The following is a 23,292-nucleotide window of genomic DNA, read 5'->3' as shown; positions in this document are numbered from 1 at the left end:
ACATAGGTAAATATAGCTTTATTTCAGCAATACATGTATGTCTTTTTTGAAAAATGGATTTTTAAACGTATTTGTGCAATATTTTATGATTTTCCATTATTGCCGTTGTTTTTAAAGTAAACAATCAACTATCCTTTGTAAAGTTTAAGCAAATTGCAATTTTGTAATGATGACACGTGTCTTCGGTCATCATCACATGACATGTGGGATTACTGTATGGCAAAATAAATTTACCGATGTTTGAAGTTCGATATTACTTTTCAACAATTTAATTAATGGTACCAACTGTCATTTATAAAACATAAACGCTGAAATCATTCAAATATCATTATTTTATTTTTTATTGTGTAGCCAAGTGTTTTTCTGATTAAATAGATTGATCATAAATGGATTTCCTTGTGCTACACACGACAAGACATCACAGATCGAATGGAAGAGGCAACTAAAAAGGAAGAGGCGACTAAAAACATAATCTGCAAAGGTGCCACGTCTTTTAACAAAATCAATATCCATCAGTTGTTGTTGTTGACATAGTTATATCGATACTAGGTATTAATAATTTAAGTAAGTAGTAAAAATATTCACCATATCTGACTGATATTGACAACAAAGCACAAAATACGACAAAGTATCAGCATAAGTCACACAGTTGCAATACTTTGTAGGAAAAATAATTGCAATTCATTGTTGGCGTACAGTGCCAATACATTGCAGCCATGCAATTGCATTACCTTGTTGAAGTACAGTTACAAAACATTGCAGCTATGCAATTACATTACCTTGTTAAAGTGCATTACTTTGTTGATGTGCATTTACAATATATTGCAGCCATACAATGACAGTACTTTGTTGATGTGCAGTTACAATACATTGCAGCCGTGTAATTACATTACCTTGTTAAAGTGCATTACCTTGTTGATGTGCAGTTACAATACATTGCAGCCGTGCAATTACATTACCTTGTTAAAGTGCATTACCTTGTTGATGTGCAGTTACAATACATTGCAGCCATACAATGACAGTACTTTGTTGATGTGCAGTTACAATACATAGCAGCCATACAATTACATTATTTTGTTAATCTATGGCAACAATAGATGCAGCCATCCAATTACAACCCTTTTTCTAAAAAGGAAATCCATCTGTTTGAGACAATACAAACCAGCGCAAGGAACTGAAATCCCAGGCACACTGCCATGTTGTTCGGACCAAACAGTTTACTGTAGACAGTCGGGCATACGGACCACAGACCTGACAAACAGAAGAGCATGTGTCAGCTTACGTTTTTGTTTTTCTTTTGTTCTCGCAAGTTCAATTTCGAAAGATAGAAAGTGACACAAATACTCTGTGCTGTTGTTTAGCCTGATTTAAGGTGACAACTGTACTCTGTGTTATTTTTAGCCTGATATACAGTATCAAAAAATCTCTGTGCTGTTGTTTAGCCTGATTTAAAGTGACACAAAATACTCTGTGTTATATTTTAGCCTGATATAAAGTAACAAAATACTCTGTGTTGTAGTTTAAGTATGATTCATAAAGGCAATAAAATACTCTGTGTTGCGGTGTCTGACAGTTAGCCTGATATTTAGTGACAATAAAAGAATCTGAGGTGTAGTTTGAGTCTGATATTAAATGACAATATAAGATCCGTATTTTAGTTTAAGCCCGAAAAATAGTGACAATAACATTCCCTGTGTTGAAGTTTAAGCCAAATATATAGTAACTATATGACTCTGAGTATAATAAATCGTGACAATAAAATACTCTGTGTTATAGCTTTAGCCTGATATTTAGCATCTATTGAACAATATACTTAGAAATAACTTGAAACAACTTCGGTCATCGTATTGTATAATATGATTATGTTACATAACACATTCAAATAATATTTGTAACCACTGTCCCCTCACTATGATTAAGCTGTAGTCTATGTGAAATGTCTATGTACAATTTGTGTTTCCTTTTTAGCAGAAATACTTATACATATATTAATATATGTTATTACCAAGGATCGACAGAATTGCATATATAATTATATATTATGAATTACATTGATGTATGCTTATGGACATATAGCCTTTATGCATTTAAACAAACTATGAAACCATAAAGTGTATCCCTGTACCTGCAAACATGGCGTACATTCCACATATCCAGATCATGAAGCAGGCCTCCCCGAAGGCCTGGTTATGGGCAGTGATCTTTTCAGTATACATGATGGTGCAAGACAGCGTTACGTATATTGCCAAGATGATCGTCATGGTGAACTAAATGTGGATAGTAAGGGTGTTTTTTTGTTGGTTATATACTAGTTATGGTTATGTATTGTTTTTAATTCAAATAAATGATAACAAGTTTAATTGGTTGTTGTACAAAAACCGAAACTGGTTTTTGAAAGTATTGAAACCCCATTTGGAGGCGGTATCGTCTGTTCGTTCCATCCGGAAACTAATTCACTTTGAAACAACAACATGGCTTGACAGTGATCCAAGTGTTGAAACACCATTTAGCTAAAACAGGCAAACGATCATCGGCGGTTTCATTATTTTGAAGAAAATGAGAAATACTGGCTATATGCAAAAGCTCAATCATGTTGTTGAAGTTGTACACAGAACCATATGTGTTACTTCAAGCAAAAGTCTTGAAACTGGTTCCCAAACCGCCGAAACCCGCCGAAACCCAAACTTAAACTAATTCGGTATCAACAAAATCGCCATGAATGTCATAAGCACTTATTAAAACTGTTTGAATACTGCACTTTGTTGATGACAAATATTTTCTTGGTCAACATGTTTGAGCAGTTAGAGGTGTTCCATAGCTGAAATATTCCGATTTAAATTTATTTCCATTCACATGTACTGGGATGGTCAGTGGTGACGAAATGAAGTACATTTGCCCTTTTTTGAATTTATAACCGAATAATAATGCAGCGTGTTTGATTTTCTTTTTTCATTATCAATTATTAAAAAAAAACGATAAACGAAAAGAGGGTTATACAAGGACTTGGAAACCCGAAATGATTATGCAATCAGCTATACAGTAACGTTGATAATAATGGGTGCAACACAAGATGGTCCTACCTTAAAACCTTTCTTGTCAAACACGACTCCCCAGAGCGGTCTACAAAAACTGTTGAACACGGATGCTATGGAGCCGACTACACCCAAATACGTGTCGTTCTTGATAAACGTTTGTCCATAGATCTGCAATATATTGACGGAAAAGACGTGCCTTTAGTTTGGTTCAAACCGTTTTTAACTTACAAAGAAATGCAAATGTTGTATTTAAGTAGTAGATGGTACGTATTGTGGACGTTTGTTCGATGCCAAGACCAAGCAGTGCCAATAAAGTCCATGTATATTGTAGAGGACAGGGGTGCGGTGACATGATACTTAGTTGTACATTATAAACCGCTAATATGCCAATGCAGCGGGCTATACAAGATACAGGAATCTTTATTTAAATTCGGGTATGTGTTAACAAGAAACATTAGCCCAATGAACTATTTCCGACATGAATAACAAACATACATAAAACATCAACAATACAACAATAAGTTTGTGACCTGGAAATAAAAGCATATAGGTTGAAATAAACAAATATTGGAACAAATATTTACAAAGCCGTTCGTTATCTTTTTATGCATACAATAACAAATAGTAAATTGGCTATGGTACATTGGGAACTCCTCGCCAATTTTTATCGAAAACAACCTCGGATGTGTTTGGACGGTTTACATACTCAGAAATAGGTATATTTAAGCTCGCTGCAAGTAGATCGCGTTGTAATTTAATTTAAATTTAAAGTTTAGGGGAATGACTTAACTCTAGGTTATCTTAATTATGTTTGCAATAATACACTTCAATGGCAATCAATTTAAACTTAGATTAACAAAGATAAGCTTAACTACTACATTAGATTAATGATATAATTCAAAATTTTACGAACTACTTCTACTAATGTACCGGCATACATCCGAGGTTATTTTCGATAAATAAGGGCCGAGGAGTTCCGAATGGGCTATGGTACTGTTGCATATTATATTGCTTTCAATGAACAATCGCAATGGAACCGAGAACGCTGATCTCAGAAGCATACATACTTTATCGGCAGAATACTCTCATTATCTCGGAGTGCTCATAGTCCGCGTGAAATGCCTTAGGGCCAGTTTTCAACTTGGTTTTCAACGGGGTAAAATATTAATGTAACACCAGCCAAAAGCTTACAAAATTTACTCTCGGTCTTTTTAAATTCAATAGCTCCAAGGGTTTGTACCATTCTTAGTGTAATGTACTGTACTACCAATGCATATTCCATTAATTTTTCAATTTGAGTTCACACATTTGATACTTCCCATAATCCAAAATCATCTGGCGCTATCTGATACTGAAAACATACCTTGTAGTAGCTATGTACGACTTGCATTCCCGCATAAACAAATAGTATGATGAGATGGATCTTCCACGCGTCCTTGTTCACAAAGATCTCTTTCACGGTTCCCCAGACTGTCTGCGCCCTGCAACGAATACGTAGCAAACAATGAAGTAGACAGCGATATTATAAACAGTTTGGCTATCGAAAATATGCCCTCTGGCTGATATAACATATGTTGCGAGGTGAAGTACCGTCGCATGTTTGGTATATACATAATCGCACCGAATGAAAAAACAGTAAATGCCAAAATGGTAAAGAAAACATACACTAAAAAGTGAAAATCCCGAACCTGCACTTTTTGGCAGGTCGGAATAAACACAAGCTCGCAAGCATTAAATACATTCACCGTTAAAACAATTTGAGACCATCTCGCAAATATGTTGTTATTCACCAGTCAATTGTAACCACGGCCCCTACCCCAGGTACGGGTGTATACCAGGGATAGCCGGGATAATGGGTCGTGTTTTGCGTTCCAAGTGGCCCCAAAGTGCCGGGTAAATGCGGTGATTTGTCTTCGCGCCAAAAAAGCGGGGGGGGGGACTAACCTAGGGTTCCTGGGGTGCGGTGGCATTTGGCGGGGATTTTACCAGCAGTGTGTACCAGCCGGGCGGGGATTTTACCCGGGGTTGGCTGGACCGAAAGTCAAAGTCCCCGCTATTTCCCGGACCTGGAGGCCTAGGTTACAATTGACTGGTGCATTAATTTTCCAAAAACGCGTTACTGGTCATTGTTATGATGTTCATCGCCAAAGATATTAACAGACTCGTCAAAACCGGCTCTGTCTGACGAGGCCGCCCCATCGTCGACTGCACCTGACGGTTGATCTTCCCGCATCCGTGACACTCGTATCTGTGGGCAGACACATATGCACGTATTTTAGAATGGTATATTATGCCCTCGTATTCTCCGTAATAGAAAATATTTTCTTAAAAGGACTAGACACCAGATGGTCCCAAAATCGGCAAATACATTTTTTCCACAGACTTAGCCTAGAATTGACAATATAAGCATGGGACCGATAACACATAACTTTACTTGATTTATGGTTTCCCAGATAACAGTGTGTATATTTAGCATGTGTAAGCCACATAACTAGTACAGTTATATGTACCGACGATTTTTTCAATTAACTTGGCTTTAAGTGGTAGACAAAACCTGTAAATGTCGTTTTGGAAAAATACGCAAAAACTGCTAAAGACGCATGTGTCGTAACTGATGTGATTCATCAGTAAGAAAGATCAAATGAGTTGTACAGACCGATATCAATTTAATATTAGTTTTTGAAAAATGTCTCTGTTTTTCTTGCAATTGTATCAGCTGGTGTCTAGCCCCTTTAAAGTCGGTGTCCCATCAACGCTGTATATAACTTTCTGGGCCGATTTTTACCTAATTTCAGATTTTCAAAACTTAAACGCCTTTTTTATTGTATGATATAGTTTAGAAAACTTATGATGGTTACAATTTATGCGTTTATTATTATTCCAAAGTTTCGTAAGTAATCAACCGATTTCTGAAAAGATAAATGTAATATATAATGATTTGTTAATTTCCCGTCTTTCGCGTTAAGCGGGAACCACGTCAACAATATATGCGTTAGTTTGGATATTAATAACAATATATTTGGGGCGGTCGGAGAAGGGGCAACCGGCTAGTTCAGTCGGTAGGACCAATGTGGCTCACTTGTAGGCGCGTTTATTGCATGGGTTGTGGGTTCAAGTCCTGGTAGGCGCATTTCTAAGTACTAGTATATCAAAAAGGTTCTCCTGTTCCGGGCGGTTTAAAAAGCAAAGACTCTTCCACATTGAGAATTATCAGAATAAGACGTAATACAATCTTGCAAAACAATGTCCCGTCTTCTCATTCTAGACGTAGGACATCAACTTTATATGCTTTGGTAAAGCTATTTTAGGTGACTGTTCGGCTAAGTCAGTCGGACAGATCGTCGTCGTTTCATTGTAAAGCGAGTCCATTTCACGGGTTGTGGGTTTGAGTCCCGGTCAGGGCATTTGTAATATATTGTATTAAGAATGATTCTCCTAGGCTTGGTTTAAAGATTTTCGTAAACATGGATCCTGACATTTAATTACACGTCACCTAGTCTGAATGTTAAAGGTAATTTATACAAATACGAAAGGTGTTCTCTTCAATATGGCCTTCAATTGTTATCATATTTAGACATATCACCGTACATGGTCGTTTTCCGGCGGAACTGGTGACGTAAGAAACACTCCAATGACTTGCAGTGCGATGTAGATGCCGGCAAGCAGGAAGAACACGCGTGGTACCCGGTCCAGCAAAGCCTGGTCAGTGAAGTAGCTGTAGAAAGGCTCAGATGTCTTAATTCATTTAAAATTACACTCTTATTTAAAATCAATACATACACATGTAAAACAAACATAAATTTTGAGTGATACACCCTCAACTACTTACTAAATAATACATTCATGGGACACGTTAATTACTGTTAACAATATTATAACTGTGGATTTAATAGCTTAAAACGCAATCATATTAAATGATTGGTGAATGCTTAAAGATTTCCTGCGATTTACTATGGTCACATAAGGTAGCAATACCAGGTGTTCTGCACATTTCTTTTAAATTAAACTAGGTATCTTTCATAAGCATCATTATTTTCATTTGTTCATCCTTTTGGGTATATTAAAACAATTGTATTAAATATGTTAACTCTTAATGGGAGTAATAGTGCATCTATAAATACATGAAATACATTCTCAGAAAAATAATAAAAATCAAACTACTTTTCAGTACGATTTACAGTTCTATCTTTTTAATATAATAGACGAGGCCAACATTTTGCGATTATTTCTTGGCGTGCTAGGGGTTCTTTCTGCTGACTAGTGTATTGTTTCGGTATTTTGTAACTGAAGAATATCGCCCTGTCTGCATTGTCTTCTAATGCCAATAAGTGTGTTTCAGAAGAAAAAAGAACTATGTAGAAGTAACCAGATGTGAATTTCAAGTGTAATTGTTACTATTAAAAGAAAATGCTAGGGATTTTCAGGAAGTTGAAGGATTTCTTTTGATATTTATTTTTAACTTTATGAAGTATTTAGATCAAGCTTGGCTAGTACAATCACTGCCACGTCCGTTATCAGCTAGATTGAGCAAAATACTAAATTTGTCAGTCTGATGTGCTGCTGATTTCACGCTGCCAGGCTACCACGCTGCCAGTCTGCTAATGTACGCTGCCAGTCTGTTGGGCTGCCAACTTCACGGACATAATTTGCACTATGTTTTTGTAAGATGGGCATAAAACGCTGGGACGGCGTACGACACATAAGGATGTGATGATGTTAAATCATGCATGGATATTATTTATCAACCATATTTTGTCCATGTATTATGTATGTGATATATCAGTTTTATGCCAGGTCCCAATTTTTCGAAACATCTAATGTCTCCTATAAAAGGAAGCTAAGCTAACAATTTTTCTTTCAATATATATTTACGTTATATATACATTCTCAACAGCCAGAAGGAGATCCATTCCTGATAAAAAATCTCAGAGAAAGAAGTGATTGACCTAAGGTTCTGTGCTACAAAAGGAATCTCGTCAACACGTTTTGCACTTTTTAATGTTATTTCTGCATAATCACAGAATTGAATGCTTTAATATGCTAAGTATTATTCCATACTAGGAAACAACAATAGTAATTTATTTTCTTTAAACAATTTGAAGCTGTATTATCAACAAAGTGATACAACTTATTGAACAATCATTTTGACTTTCGCCACATTGAGGCATCAAAAATGGAGGTTGATTTACTAAAATGAAAAAATGTGTCTAAGTAGAATAATGCCTTGCTTAAAATCTACACAACAAAATAAATATGAAAAAAGTCAACGAACTTCTTGTACATGCATCGTAAAAATACTCACTCGTTGTCGTTGATCTGTATGTTGTCGGGGTTAATGTAGTATGTAATAATGAGATTAAACACAAACGCCCCGAGCCCAAACCCGCCCACAATCAATCCAACGGCGAGTGCTGGACGGGCGGGCATCCACTGCAAGAAATCAAGCAACAAAGGGATATACGAAGTTTAGGGCTTGGAAACAGCTTCTGCGAAATTTACAATTCATATTTTTTAAAGTCTCCAAACGAAATTATGAAAAATTGGATACTTCCTACAAATATGTTGAACGTTTGTTAAATTGCAGTTTTATTGTGATGAAGGCCACAAGCTGACATGTTTGAAATAAAATAAGTCATGATATGTAAAGAAAAGACAAAGGCTGTCGGTCAGATTTACAACATATATTTACCTACATATCTAAATAACAAATAACTCCCCAACATTTAAGCCACATTAGGTGTGGCAAACATACACACCAGCATCCTGAGGCCTGGTACTGTATCTGATATATAGCATGGGCAAGCGGAGCGAACGCCAAAGCTCGACCGTGTTTTGTTTCTATTAAAGCTTTAATTTTGGGTCTTACTGTACATGAACATTTAGTCATAGCCAACAATTTTCTACACAACCAAAATTGACGACGCTGAATACACTTGTACCGAACAAACCATGAGCGAAAACTCACAATTATTCACTGCAAGGACATTATTTGAAGGCTATGTGAATGAAGGTAATTTGAAGGTTCGAATGTTGGTTCCTACAGCCTAGTGGTTGAGCGTTCGTTTCAAGTGCTGATAGTTGGGCGTTCAACATTTGCCACACCCAGACCACGGTGTACCTCATTCCGCTTTATTCACTCCTCTACTTTCTGTACTTGACTAAGAATGGCAGTCACTCTTATATAATGCCACTAATGATATGTTTGCACAAATTTAGGTCATATGGCATCATGGCGAGGTCAAATGGAAAGTGGCAGATAATTACAAAGTTTAACAAACCCGAATGTTTACGAACCTTAGCAGCGTTCTGTACTGGAGGTCCATACGCCATAAAGGTTCCCAAGTTGGTAATGAACCCGTATGTGAGAGCCACTATGTACAGCGACCGCTGGATGGCGAAATATGTCAGCTGTACACCAGAGCTGAAGACACAAGACAGCGAAACTAATCGGTGGAATGACTTGATAAATGTTGAGACAAGTGTAAGATTATTGCCATACAAACATTTTTAAGCCACTAGTAGACTCGTTTTCCAATGAACTCGTGTTCAACTGACAGTTCAAAACGGTTATCCCATCATTAATCGGTCAAGCTATTTTTATATATGATTGGTCTTCTTCTCTTGTTTGTATTTGTGACTTGTTCGTGTACGTGGTATTTGTACGGTATTATGTACCATGTTCAGTGTAGTTCGGTCGCTAAAATTCTGCCTCTTAACAGGGCTTGATTTTTAACTTTGGCTACTAGGCTTGTCCCTGTAGTTTTTATTGTATTATTGTTAAACTAAGTCAGCCCTCATTTGTGTACAGCGAATTTTGAATGGCGAATTACGTCTTTGTCACACCAATGCAGTAATAAACAGAAGGGATAAACTAAACGGAATACATGCTTGTAAAACTCCGTCACCGCAACTTAAGTACAGCGACTTCTGAATGACGAAATACGCCAACACTGCCTAGCTGTGAAAATAAACGGCAGAGAAGAAAAATAAGCGGCAAAATAGCTTGGTATATTTGATAACCGCATTTTTGTTCGATAATGGCTATATATTTTGATATTTGTCACAGCGGGATTGGAAATTGACTTTATAATAATGCTTACGGTAAAACAGCAGGTTCAAGAACCCATGTAAAGCACTTATTTTATTTTAATTTTCAGGCATTTTCTTTTAATTTTCAGGACCATGGGATCGGAGCCATACCGATTGGTCCTTATACAAGTTACATTTATAAAATAAAATAGCATCAAGTAATCAGAAGTTTCCACTCATTCTTATGTGAATTCTTACAACACACGAAAAGCGCAGATGGAAGCATAATCTAGGTAATTTGATGGTATAGAATTTGATTAATAGTTTGACAAAGTAAAGAGCAGATAGTGCATGAAATACTTACGTGTGCACATTAATCAAGTGTTGTCTCCCGTATAAATCCTGGATGGGATACACAGAGATGACGGATCAGGGGTTTGTTTCCATTTATTATCAACCAAGCCTTAGTGTTTGAAAAAGTTGAAAAGTATCGTAGAATGCCATGCCAAACCTATTTTTATAATATATGTAAAATGTGAATCATTTAAATTTATGAAATAGTTTCTTAAATATGTGTATTTTATATTTACTTTAGGAGAGGGAACATGGAAAATGAAAAACAGAAGGGCCAGGTGCCCAATGAATAGTGGGAAGCTTTCGAAAGTTAAGAGGCCTTTAATCTGAACAAATTTATCCGAAAAGGGGAACTTTTGCAAACCTTTCAATTATCAATTTGAAGATTTGTAGCACAAACACTGCAATTTGAAAAACGATTTAAAAAAAGTTAATGAACGAAAAAGGAATTAAGGTGTAACAAGTTGTAATGAAACAACGACAAAAAGGAAGTGTGTGATGATCGATTGCGACAATAGTATACATGACATGTGGAACGTTGATGAGATCGATCAACAGATTGACATTCCAACCCGAGTAACCTAAGAGTCAACTGCTGGCTTTTAAAGCTGCACTCTCACAGATTGAACGTTTTGACAACTTTTTATTTTTTGTCTTGGAACGAGCCAATTTTTGCGAAAATCCATGGAAGGCAGTTATATAAGATTGATGACAAAAAATTAGAACGCAGATTTTTATATACATGTTCAAAAATTGATGTTTTATGCCTATTTCTTAAACCGTTAGTGACGTTAAAAATCTGCTATCTGATCTTTTGTCAGCAGCATTATATCATCGGTTTGCAGATATTTAAATTAAAAAAGTTGTAAAACTGGTAAATCTGTGAGAGTGCAGCTTTAACATAAAGTCGAACAATGCTTTACTGGGGATTCGAATACCGGTGAATAAGTCAGTGAAAAGGTTGCTAAAACTGTAAACAAAGCATTGAGATCGTCAAGGACAAATGAAAAATGTATTCGAAAAGAATAACAACTTACAGGAACCACTGGTTGAAATTATGATGTATGAGCAATTAAAAATACCACAAAAATTGAAGACGCCAAAAAGCAAAATCAGAATTTTATGATTAATCAAGCCATGTATGCAATCCAGAACGACAAACATATAGTTACTCAACAAGTGGCCGAGTATGAAGGGGTAAACTTTTAAGATAATGGTAAACGAAATAAACATTTGGAACGGCCAAATGAAATATATAATTGAAAAAGAACTGGTTTGAAATTTCAGAACGTTGTGCGACTCGGAAAATAACATCAGCGGAAAGAGACTGTTCGGGGAAGAATTTACTGAAAAATAAAGACACTGAATGCCACACAGGTCAGTTCAGTTTTCTAACTAAGCGACTCCTTTTTAGAGAAACGCCATGGCAATAAAGAGTTGCTCAACCTTAACCATTACAACAAGAAATCCCATGTATCAAAACAAACAACAATATCATGCCGCACATGCTTCGAAAATATCAGGAAATGCTGCCAACAGCTTTCGAAAGCAATATCCAAAACAGCAATTTCCTCGGAGTTAGCCAACACTGGACCAAGTGTTATAAGTACATTTCGATCAAAATAAAATTTTAAATTTTCAATATACATTGACAAAAACATTGACAATTTCAAAGCAAGAAAAACTAGGATATTAATTAACAACTGGAAAAAGACAACGAACAATAATTGGATTTTTAAAAAAGTTTATGGGAATTCATAAGAATTCAATCGATATCCATTACAATCCAGTGTTCACAAACGTTTAAAGTTTTCGGACACTGAACAGCAAAAAATTCAATCCAATATAAATAGATTGGCACTGATGTTATTGACATGGTTTAAAATCGTTCCGAACCAGGTTAATTTATAAGTAATATTTTTATTTGGGAAAATAGCTTATTGAGCTGATGTTTCTTGTAAGCATATACCCCACTTTAAGTAAAGATACTTGTATCGTGTATATTGTATTTTCTTCATTGCAAAGAACGATTACAAAATAGAGTAATACAAATACGTCTCAAGATATCCCGACGCTGATGCTTTGCAATTGATGCTCTCTCATTGAAATAGAAAGATCGTTGCTTCTACTGTTTTCCTACTTTCAGTCTCATTCTCAAAGAGCTCCAGAAACTGAAAATGTATGTCGGGGAAGCGGTTCTACTGGCTCCAATTGGGAAAACAAATAACTAGTGGCCAAAAAAGTTGGGAATTCTATTGAAAACGTATATGCAACTTTCGACATCACGGCGAATTCTTAGAATGACACAACAATCCAGATGCCCGGCATCCATTGAAAATTATGAAACTGGCAGCGTTTCTATAGTATCATGGATATTTAAGGAAACAAATTTAACTGCAGACACTAATGGTGTAATTTTATGTTTGTGGCGAAAATCTACATAAAAGACATAAGCATATTCCTCAACAAATGGTTTTCTTTAGTTCTCAACGACATGTTGATCCATTAGCACCTACTAGGATTACTTTTATTACATTTCTAACCAGCATTTAAATCAATGAAATATTCAGCCATCTATATTGCACTATCGGCAGTTAATCAGTTTTAACTATGTGCAAAGGGGGACATTTTTTTCTAGTTCACATGTAGTTAACAAATATTGAAATGTATATTTGAACTAAGGTCGCTTATCCCTGAACTGAATTGCAAAACATTAAAGATGCACCCTTATTACCAATTAAGATTTACCACAACTAATAATATTGTTTGAAAGAAATGAGGATAAAACTCGGTATTTCTTTCTAATAAGACTATAGTAGACCAATGTTAAGCTTTAACCATTCACCAATCTTTTAATATTTTTGCGCTTTCTGTTATTCAATACACGGTTACAATCCTGTTATCAATCATTTATATTTTCCGTAAATGCATTATTTAGCAAATAGTTAAAGCCTTATCAACCAATATTGATGTTTGTTATACATGTGTATGTATTGATTTGGAATAAGAGTGTCACTTTAAATCTTCACACTCTGATAAAACATTGCTGACAAGGATATTATGTGTGCTATTTTTATTATTAACTGCCCATATATGTCAATCCTTACATATGATAAGTGATAATGACACATCGTTTATTAAAACAATCTAGACCAGGTTATCATTTTCCTCCAATTTAACTAATTTCATATCCGAACAATGATAAAGTTTGCATTGTGACGACGTTTAAAGAATATCTATCTAGAATGCAATAATTACGGGGTTCACGGTTAGTATTTCAAAAGCTACACAAAAGAGTTTCAATAGACACAATCGCTCGCTGTACAGAGCAATTCTTAAATAAGGCTGGATTGGCATTACATTACAAAAACTAGAAGCGCCGCAATGCGACGAAACCAGGTTTTTGTTATGGGCAATCAGAAATTATAGCCAATTAATTTGTTGTATGAGCAAGTTCAATCTGCAGCTTCATATAAGCTATATTCACACTAAGATTCATCACTATCCATCAATTCTTACTAAGTTGATGGGCAGAAAAACATTTTTCTATTTTTAGGAACAGTGACCTTGACCCCACCTCCCAAGCTAGCTCTTTACATCAGCTACCTTCGCTCTAAGTTTCATCAATATCTATCAATGCTAACTAAAGTTATTGGACAGAAACCATTTTTCTATTTTTAGTAACAGTGACCTTGACCCCACCCCCTCAAAAGAAATTCCAAGCTTGCTCTTCACATAAGCTACTAGTACCTACACACAAAATTTCGTCAATATCTATCAATCCTAACTAAAGTCATTGGGCAGAAACCATTTTTAATTTTTTAGCAACAGTGACCAAGACCTTAGCCCCACCCCCCTCAAAAGCAATCCCAAGCGAGCTCTTTACATAAGCTACCCACACACCAAGTTTAATCAATATATATCAATACTATCAAAAGTTATTTAGCAAAAAACATTTTTCTATTTCAAGTAACAGTGACATTGACCGTAGCCCCTCCCCACTCAAAAACAATCCCAAGCTAGCTCTTCACATGCTACCTACACACCAAGTTTCATCAATATCTGTCAATCCTAACTAAAGTTATTGGGCGGAAACCATTTTTCTATTTTCAGCAAGGCCTAAAAAAAAAATACATTTGGTTCGGGTTACCCGACCCTGTCTACAGAATAGGCGCCGACCCTACCGTTTTAAAAGTCAATTTGAAAAAAAAATGAAAAAGTAAAAAAAAAAAAAAAAAAAAAAAAAATCTTTTTTTTTAATTGCTTTTCACTTTGTAGTTGAACACCTTAAATGCTTATACAGAAGATAACTTTAACACCATTATCCAATGATAAAAATTACATTCTTATATAAAGCCTAATAAATATATAAAAAAGCCTACCTACCCTACCTATTTTTGAAAAGGTTGACCTCAACCAAACAATTTTTAGGCCTAATTGTGACCTTGACCTTAGCCCCTCCCCACTCAAAAGCAATTCCAAGCTAGCTCTTCACATGAGCTACCTACACACAAATTTCATCAATATCTATCAATGCTAACTTACGTTATTGGGCAGAAACCATTTTTCTATTTTAAGTAATAGTGACCTTGACTTTAGCCCCTCCCCCCTCAAAAGCAATCCGAAGCTAGCTCTGTACATAAGCTACCTACACACCAAGTTTTATCAATATATATCAATGCTAACTAAAGTTATTGGGCAGAAACCATTTTTCTATTTTAAGTAACAGTGACCTTGACCTTAGCCCTCCCCCCCTCAATAGCAATCCCAAGCTAGCTCTTCACATAAGCTACCTACAGACCAACTTTCGTCAATATCTATCAATCCTAACTAAAGTTATTGGGCAGAAACCATTTTTCTATTTTTAGTAACAGGCGACCTTGACCTTAGCCCCACCCCCTCAAAAGCAATCCCAAGCTAGATCTTCACATAAGCTACCTACACACCAAGTTTTATTAATATCTGTCAATGCTAACTAAAGTTATTGGGCAGAAACCATTTTTCTATTTTAAGTAACAGTGACCTTGACCATTTTTCTATTTTAAGTAATAGTGACCTTGACCTTAGCCCCTCCCCACTCAAAGCAATCCCAAGCTAGCTCTTTACATAAGCAACTTACACACCAAGTTTCGTCAATATCTATCAATGCTAACTAAAGTTATTGGACAGAAACCATTTTTCTATTTTTAGTAACAGTGACCTTGACCTTAGCCCCACCCCCACAAAACCAATCCCAAGCTAGCTCTTCTCATAAGCTACCTACACACCAAGTTTCATCAATATCTATCAATGCTAAATAAAGTTAGTGAACAGAAACCAATGTTTGACGACCGCCAGGCCGCCCGCCAGCCCGCCCGCCCAACGACAACCTCATTCTAATAACCCGGTTTTCGTTGAAAACCTGGTTAACAATTATGTACGGGCTGCATTCACTAGCATTGCAAAACAAAGAGGTTTAACACTGAAGTCAATCATTGATACAGCATGTTTTACATTTATTAAGGATTGTTGGGATAAGAGTGAGGTTTGTGCACACAAACTGGTTTAAACACCCAGTAAATTTACATTTTACTGACCGTTCCAAGGCGGTACCTAACAATTATAATATAATATATATGTAGTATGTATGCATTGTGCTGTTTGTGGAGTTTTGTGCTGTTCTTCTATGTTTCTTGTCTGTGATTTTGTGTTCTATGTCTTTGGCGTTTGCCCAGTGCCACTAAACTGGGTTTATGTTTAAACTTTTTGCTACTGCGCTTGTTTCTGTAGCTTTTTGCATAACTATTGAGTTCTGCTTCATCATTTGCACGGTTTCATAATGAACCGCTACAAAAAGTGATCATTCATATGCTGAAAAGTTGCTGCAATTATTTCAAAACAATAAGAATTTACAAGTGGAGAACAATACATTTTATGTGCTTTGTTGTCATTTCCATTGTATTGTGCCTTGCATGTTATGTAATCTTGATAAACGCCATATAGTGTTGTTTTGTTTTGTTTGGCATATACAGTAGAAACTCATTAAACCGGACAAGGTCCGGACTTGGCAAAGTTTCCGGTTTAGTGAGGATTCCGGTTTAGTGAGGATTTGATGTACGGAGTACGTTTACTCAAAATATTAACTGAGTTAACCTTTAGACATGATTAAAGCACATGCAAAAGTGATAAACATAATTAAACATTTCTGCGTTTTTATAATCATCTTTTTTCCAAGTCTTAGAATAAAACAACTCGCGAAAATGACCTGTAGTACAATATTTTACACATTAACTACTCTAAACTTCTGTGTATTCCATCAAGGAGTTATACGGGAGACACAATTGAAGGGTTAAACGATGCTTATCGACAAAGAAATATGAAAACTTCTGGAAGAATATCATACCTCCCCACCCTTCTCTGTATATGGGGTGAGTTCATTCGCTTATATTAAATATGTTGATGTGGACTTTAAAGTGGCACTCTTATTCAACATCAATACATGCACATGTATAACAAACATCAATTTTGACTGATGACTCTTTAACTACTTACTAAAAATGCATAGATGGAAAATATTAATTACTGATAACAAGATTGTAACCGTATAAAAGCAGAAAACGCAAAAATATTAAATGATTGGTGAACGCTAACAGATATTGTAGTCTACTTTAGTTTTATAATGTAGAAATACCGTGTTTTATGCTAGTTTCTTTCAAATTCAACTCGGTATCCTTCATAAGAACCATTCTTTTCGACATTTATTCATCCTTTTTGGAATTTTAAAACAATATTATTAATTGAGGTAAATCTTATTTGTGAGTAAGAGTGCATCTTTAAATATTTGGTGTGAATTTTATAGATTGATTTGCCTTATCGGTATAGCTACGTGATCTCTGTGTAATCCCTCCAGTAGCTTAGTTTAACCTTTCAAATTACCAGGAAAGAGATCATACAGTATAATACCATTGATTAAATACACGTACATACATTTATGATTTATGATTGACCACCAAACCAAAACAGCCCTTACCAAAACAGCACACACCCAATTCCAACAGCGATTCTCACGCCGTGGTTCCGTTCTATGTAGCTTCCAGTGATGGATCCTATTGGCGCGGAAATGGCGGCTGCGTTCATGATCCACGAGTTCTGGGTGTTTACTAGCCAAGTCTCTTGTGTCCGGTTTCGCAGGTAAGACATGATGTAAGGGCTGATATTGCCTTGCAAATCATGTTTAAAAAAAATTAGGACAAGGAATTAGACAATCTCAACATAGCGATTACTTCCTTTAAAGGCCTAGTTTAATCCTTCTATAAGTGACCCCACCCCTCTAACCGTGTATTATACACAAACGCTGTGTATTGATCTTAATCTAATTGCCTAATTGTCTTATCAGATCTCCGATCTGAATACCTTCCTGTGCAGTTTTGGAGGTTTTATTAAAGAAATGAACCCTCAATGGCCCTGAACCAATAAACAAATAAACAGGAAATTGGCCCTTAATGTGACATCAGTGCAATTAGCATGAGATGCACAGCAGGGGATTGTCATGCCAAACATTCTTCAAACTAGGCCTTTAACTGTACAATAATCACTGCTGTCACGCATTTCACGTGACGATGGTCGATTTCACGTGACTTCCTTCAAACAATTTTTTGTTCTTTCATTTTATTAATATATATATATATATATATTAATTCATTTTAACAACGTTAGTTAATGGAACTTGTTAAAATACTCTATAAAACGTGTAAAATAAACAGTTAAGAAAACTTATTTTAATGAAATCCATGTATTGAAGGCAGACATCTTGGCTGCCCTTTTAGGGAAATAGCTGTATGAAATATTGGGGTGAACGAAGGGTGGGATCGTTGATAAGCATCGGGTGACTTGTGTTGATTGTCCGAACCCATCGGTCAAACATAACATTGTATGGAATGATATTGCCTGGAAATTACCTTTGGGTAGGGAAAGCGGGAGCGGTACGCATTCAAGGGTACATGTATTTGCTATTAATTACAAACTGATTTGTTCTTGTCAAAACATACATAGTTACATCGGGGCCTACGGCAGCACAATTTGACGAAAGTGCTCGATATTCCTTGTCTTATTCAGATCAGGTCTGTTATTGCCTGCAGATACAATTTTTAGTTTTTTTAACTGCTGTTAATGATAGACATGCTCTTTATGTTGATTTGTCTGGTTAATTGGCGTAACAAATTTGAAAGAAGCGCTGGGATATAGGGAAAAGGGGATATGGAAAGGGTTAACAATACACGAGTTCTTGTTGCACATGCGTAAACTTGGTAGAAAAGACTTACCGAATGCATAAAAACTTCCTAGACAAAGGTGTATAAGAAAGCCTCCGAAAATAACAATAATCCGTCGAGCCGTGTACGTCATACTTTCAAACATTTTAATTTAGCTCACGTTCGCCTTTATTTATTTCCCCACTTTTTATTTCATATAATGTTTATTTCTCAAAGTTTATTTTTACGTTATGGACAAATAATTGTGTGCGCTTTAATAACAAACGCATACGATTTCGCATGAACATTCAATGGTCAGGGGCGTAGCTAGACCCCTATTCATGTGGATTCATAATTGTGTTACGAGGTTTTGGGGTATGCCCCCCTCGGAAAAAAATGAAAACCATTGTGCAATTTGGTGCATTCTGGGCGTTCTGATGTGCTTTATTTAGTACTGAAAAATGAGCAGTTTTAGGATCATGTAGTACAGTACGCATACTGCAACTTTGGCTGTTTTTTTATGTTTGTTTGTTTTTTTGTCAGAATCATGTGGACTAAGCCACGTACTCGCGTATATGCAGCTTCGCATACTGCAACTTTAGCTGTTTTTGTTGTAATTCTTTTTGGGGGCAGAATTATGTGGATTCAGCCGCGTACTCGCATATAGGCAGCTACGCATACTGCAACTTTGGCTGTTTTTTGTTTGTTCTTTTTTTGGCAGATTTATGTGGAATCAGCTGCGTACTCGCGTAAAGGCAGCTACGCGCCTGCACTTGTTAAAGGTTTTGCAACCTTGCAGTTATCATCAACTATCTAATCAATACGTGTAGCGTATCAATGCAACAGGAAGTGGACAGTGTTTGTCAACACAAACTGCACGTACGAATAGTTTTTTTTTTTTTCAATAGGAATGTAATAATTTAATGGATTTTTACTTAACTTTAATACTTTAGATTTTATTACAAGTTCAGAATTTATTTACAGAATATCCAGAAGGTCATAGACCCTGTGAAAAAAATAAATACACTATAATTTTAAAAATTCAGTTATCAAACAAAGTATGTAATTTTTGTTGTATGTATATGCTGCCTTTAACTACTGACACTAGTCTAGCAAGATAGCCTTGTTGTTAAATTTGACTGATATGCAACTATATATACTATATGCAACTACATGTATATATAGAGTATATGCAACTATATATACTATATGCAACTACACGTATATATAGAGTATATGCAACTATATATACTATATGCAGCTACACGTATATATAGAGTATATGCAACTATATATACTATATGCAACTACACGTATATATAGAGTATATACAAGTATATGCAACTACACGTATATATAGAGTATATGCAACTATATATACTATATGCAACTACACGTATATATAGAGTATATGCAACAATATATACTATATGCAACTACACGTATATATAGAGTATATGCAACTATATATACTATATGCAACTACGTGTATATATAGAGTATATGCAACTATATATACTATATGCAACTACACGTATATATAGAGTATATGCAACTATATATATACTATATGCAACTACACGTATATATAGAGTATATGCAACTATATATATACTATATGCAACTACATGTATATATAGAGTATATGCAACTATATATACTATATGCAACTACACGTATATATAGAGTATATGCAACTATATATATACTATATGCAACTACACGTATATATAGAGTATATGCAACTATATATATACTATATGCAACTACATGTATATATAGAGTATATGCAACTATATATACTATATGCAACTACAAGTATATATAGAGTATATGCAACTATATATACTATATGCAACTACACGTATATATAGAGTATATGCAACTATATATATACTATATGCAACTACGTGTATATATAGAGTATATGCAACTATATATACTATATGCAACTACACGTATATATAGAGTATATGCAACTATATATATACTATATGCAACTACACGTATATATAGAGTATATGCAACTATATATATACTATATGCAACTACATGTATATATAGAGTATATGCAACTATATATACTATATGCAACTACAAGTATATATAGAGTATATGCAACTATATATATACTATATGCAACTACACGTATATATAGAGTATATGCAACTATATATATACTATATGCAACTACACGCATATATAGAGTATATGCAACTATATATATACTATATGCAACTACGTGTATATATAGAGTATATGCAACTATATATACTATATGCAACTACATGTATATATAGAGTATATGCAACTATATATATACTATATGCAACTACACGTATATATAGAGTATATGCAACTATAGATACTATATGCAACTACACGTATATATAGAGTATATGCAACTATAGATACTATATGCAACTACACGTATATATAGAGTATATGCAACTATATATACTATATGCAACTACACGTATATATAGAGTATATGCAACTATATATACTATATGCAACTACACGTATATATAGAGTATATAAAACTATATATATACTATATGCAACTACATGTATATATAGAGTATATAAAACTATATATACTATATGCAACTACACGTATATATAGAGTATATAAACTATATATACTATATGCAACTACACGTATATATAGAGTATATGCAATTTATATACTATATGCAACTACACGTATATATAGAGTATATGCAACTATATATACTATATGCAACTACGTGTATATATAGAGTATATGCAACTATATATACTATATGCAACTACACGTATATATAGAGTATATGCAACTATATATATACCATATGCAACTACACGTATATATAGAGTATATGCAACTATATATACCATATGCAACTACATGTATACACCATATGCAACTACATGTATATATAGAGTATATGCAACTATATACACCATATGCAAATACATGTATGTTTAGAGTATATGCAACTATATACACCATATGCAAATACATGTATGTTTAGAGTATATGCAACTATATACACCATATGCAACTACATGTATGTTTAGAGTATATGCAACTATATACACCATATGCAAATACATGTATGTTTAGAGTATATGCAACTATATACACCATATGCAACTACATGTATGTTTAGAGTATATGCAACAATATACACCATATGCAACTACATGTATGTTTAGAGTATATGCAACTATATACACCATATGCAACTACATGTATGTTTAGAGTATATGCAACTATATACACCATATGCAACTACATGTATATATAGAGTATATGCAACTATATATACCTTATGCAACTACATGTATATATAGAGTATATGCAACTATATACACCATATGCAACTACATGTATGTATAGAGTATATGCAACTATATACACCATATGCAACTACATGTATGTATAGAGTATATGCAACTATATACATCATATCCAACTACATGTATGTATAGAGTATATGCAACTATATACACCATATGCAACTACATGTATGTATAGAGTATATGCAACTCTATACACCATATCCAACTACATGTATGTATAGAGTATATGCAACTATATACACCATATGCAACTACATGTATGTTTAGAGTATATGCAACTATATACACCATATGCAACTACATGTATGTTTAGAGTATATGCAACTATATACACCATATGCAACTACATGTATGTTTAGAGTATATGCAACTATATACACCATATGCAACTACATGTATGTTTAGAGTATATGCAACTATATACACCATATGCAACTACATGTATGTTTAGAGTATATGCAACTATATACACCATATGCAACTACATGTATGTTTAGAGTATATGCAACTATATACACCATATGCAACTACATGTATGTTTAGAGTATATGCAACTATATACACCATATGCAACTACATGTATGTTTAGAGTATATGCAACTATATACACCATATGCAACTACATGTATGTTTAGAGTATATGCAACTATATACACCATATGCAACTACATGTATGTTTAGAGTATATGCAACTATATACACCATATGCAACTACATGTATCTATAGAGTATATGCAACTGTATACACCATATGCAACTACATGTATGTATAGAGTATATGCAACTATATACACCATATGCAACTACATGTATTGATAGGCCCAAGGCCAGCCCATAAATTTGAGTTCTTAAAATATCATTAACATTAACAATAACAAGTTGCATTTTACAATTTATTTGAATTTATATGGTAAAAATGGGACTTACCTGTGATATATGATATAATCATTATCCTCGATTACTTTGAAACACAGGTGGGGTAGCACAAACTTTACAGATATGAAAACATCTTATTGCATTACCCCACCCGTTGACATTTATGGTAGTTTCACAGAAATTACACTATTTTCGTATATGTTTACCGACTAGTAAAATTAAAAATCATAATAAGCATCACCAGTAAGACTTACTGGTTAACTATACTTAATTCACTATTCGTTTTACCCTCGATTAGTCGCTTATTGCAAGTAAATTCCATGTTTTTTTATGTTGAACTTTCACATTGTCAGCCATCTTGTTGTTTACATGTATGCACTTCCTTTTCGCTCAAGGTCACAAAGTACATCTACGCATAATTT

The 23,292-nt window shown here is 34.7% G+C and overlaps 1 protein-coding gene across 1 annotated transcript in view; it reads right to left on the bottom strand.

Annotated features, from left to right (window-relative positions):
- Nucleotides 1–18,922, bottom strand: part of LOC128219351 (L-lactate transporter-like) — a 28,627-nt gene extending 9,705 nt beyond the window's left edge. Inside the window, exons 1-10 of the mRNA XM_052927158.1 lie at nt 18,719–18,922; nt 17,428–17,617; nt 9,330–9,456; nt 8,338–8,465; nt 6,624–6,750; nt 5,156–5,283; nt 4,399–4,516; nt 3,081–3,203; nt 2,126–2,267; nt 1,163–1,251 (exon numbers count right to left, since the gene is read on the bottom strand). Of these exons, the coding sequence (XP_052783118.1) occupies nt 1,163–1,251; nt 2,126–2,267; nt 3,081–3,203; nt 4,399–4,516; nt 5,156–5,283; nt 6,624–6,750; nt 8,338–8,465; nt 9,330–9,456; nt 17,428–17,617; nt 18,719–18,812 (1,266 nt within the window). The 5' untranslated portion in view covers nt 18,813–18,922. The remainder of the gene's footprint in view (nt 1–1,162; nt 1,252–2,125; nt 2,268–3,080; nt 3,204–4,398; nt 4,517–5,155; nt 5,284–6,623; nt 6,751–8,337; nt 8,466–9,329; nt 9,457–17,427; nt 17,618–18,718) is intronic.
- Nucleotides 18,923–23,292: the final 4,370 nt, after the last annotated feature.

Source organism: Mya arenaria, chromosome 15 (assembly GCF_026914265.1).
Source record: "Mya arenaria isolate MELC-2E11 chromosome 15, ASM2691426v1".
NCBI classification, from domain to species: domain Eukaryota; kingdom Metazoa; phylum Mollusca; class Bivalvia; order Myida; family Myidae; genus Mya; species Mya arenaria.
Note: the sequence above shows the minus strand (reverse complement) of the source record. Positions and strands in the feature narration are given on the sequence as shown.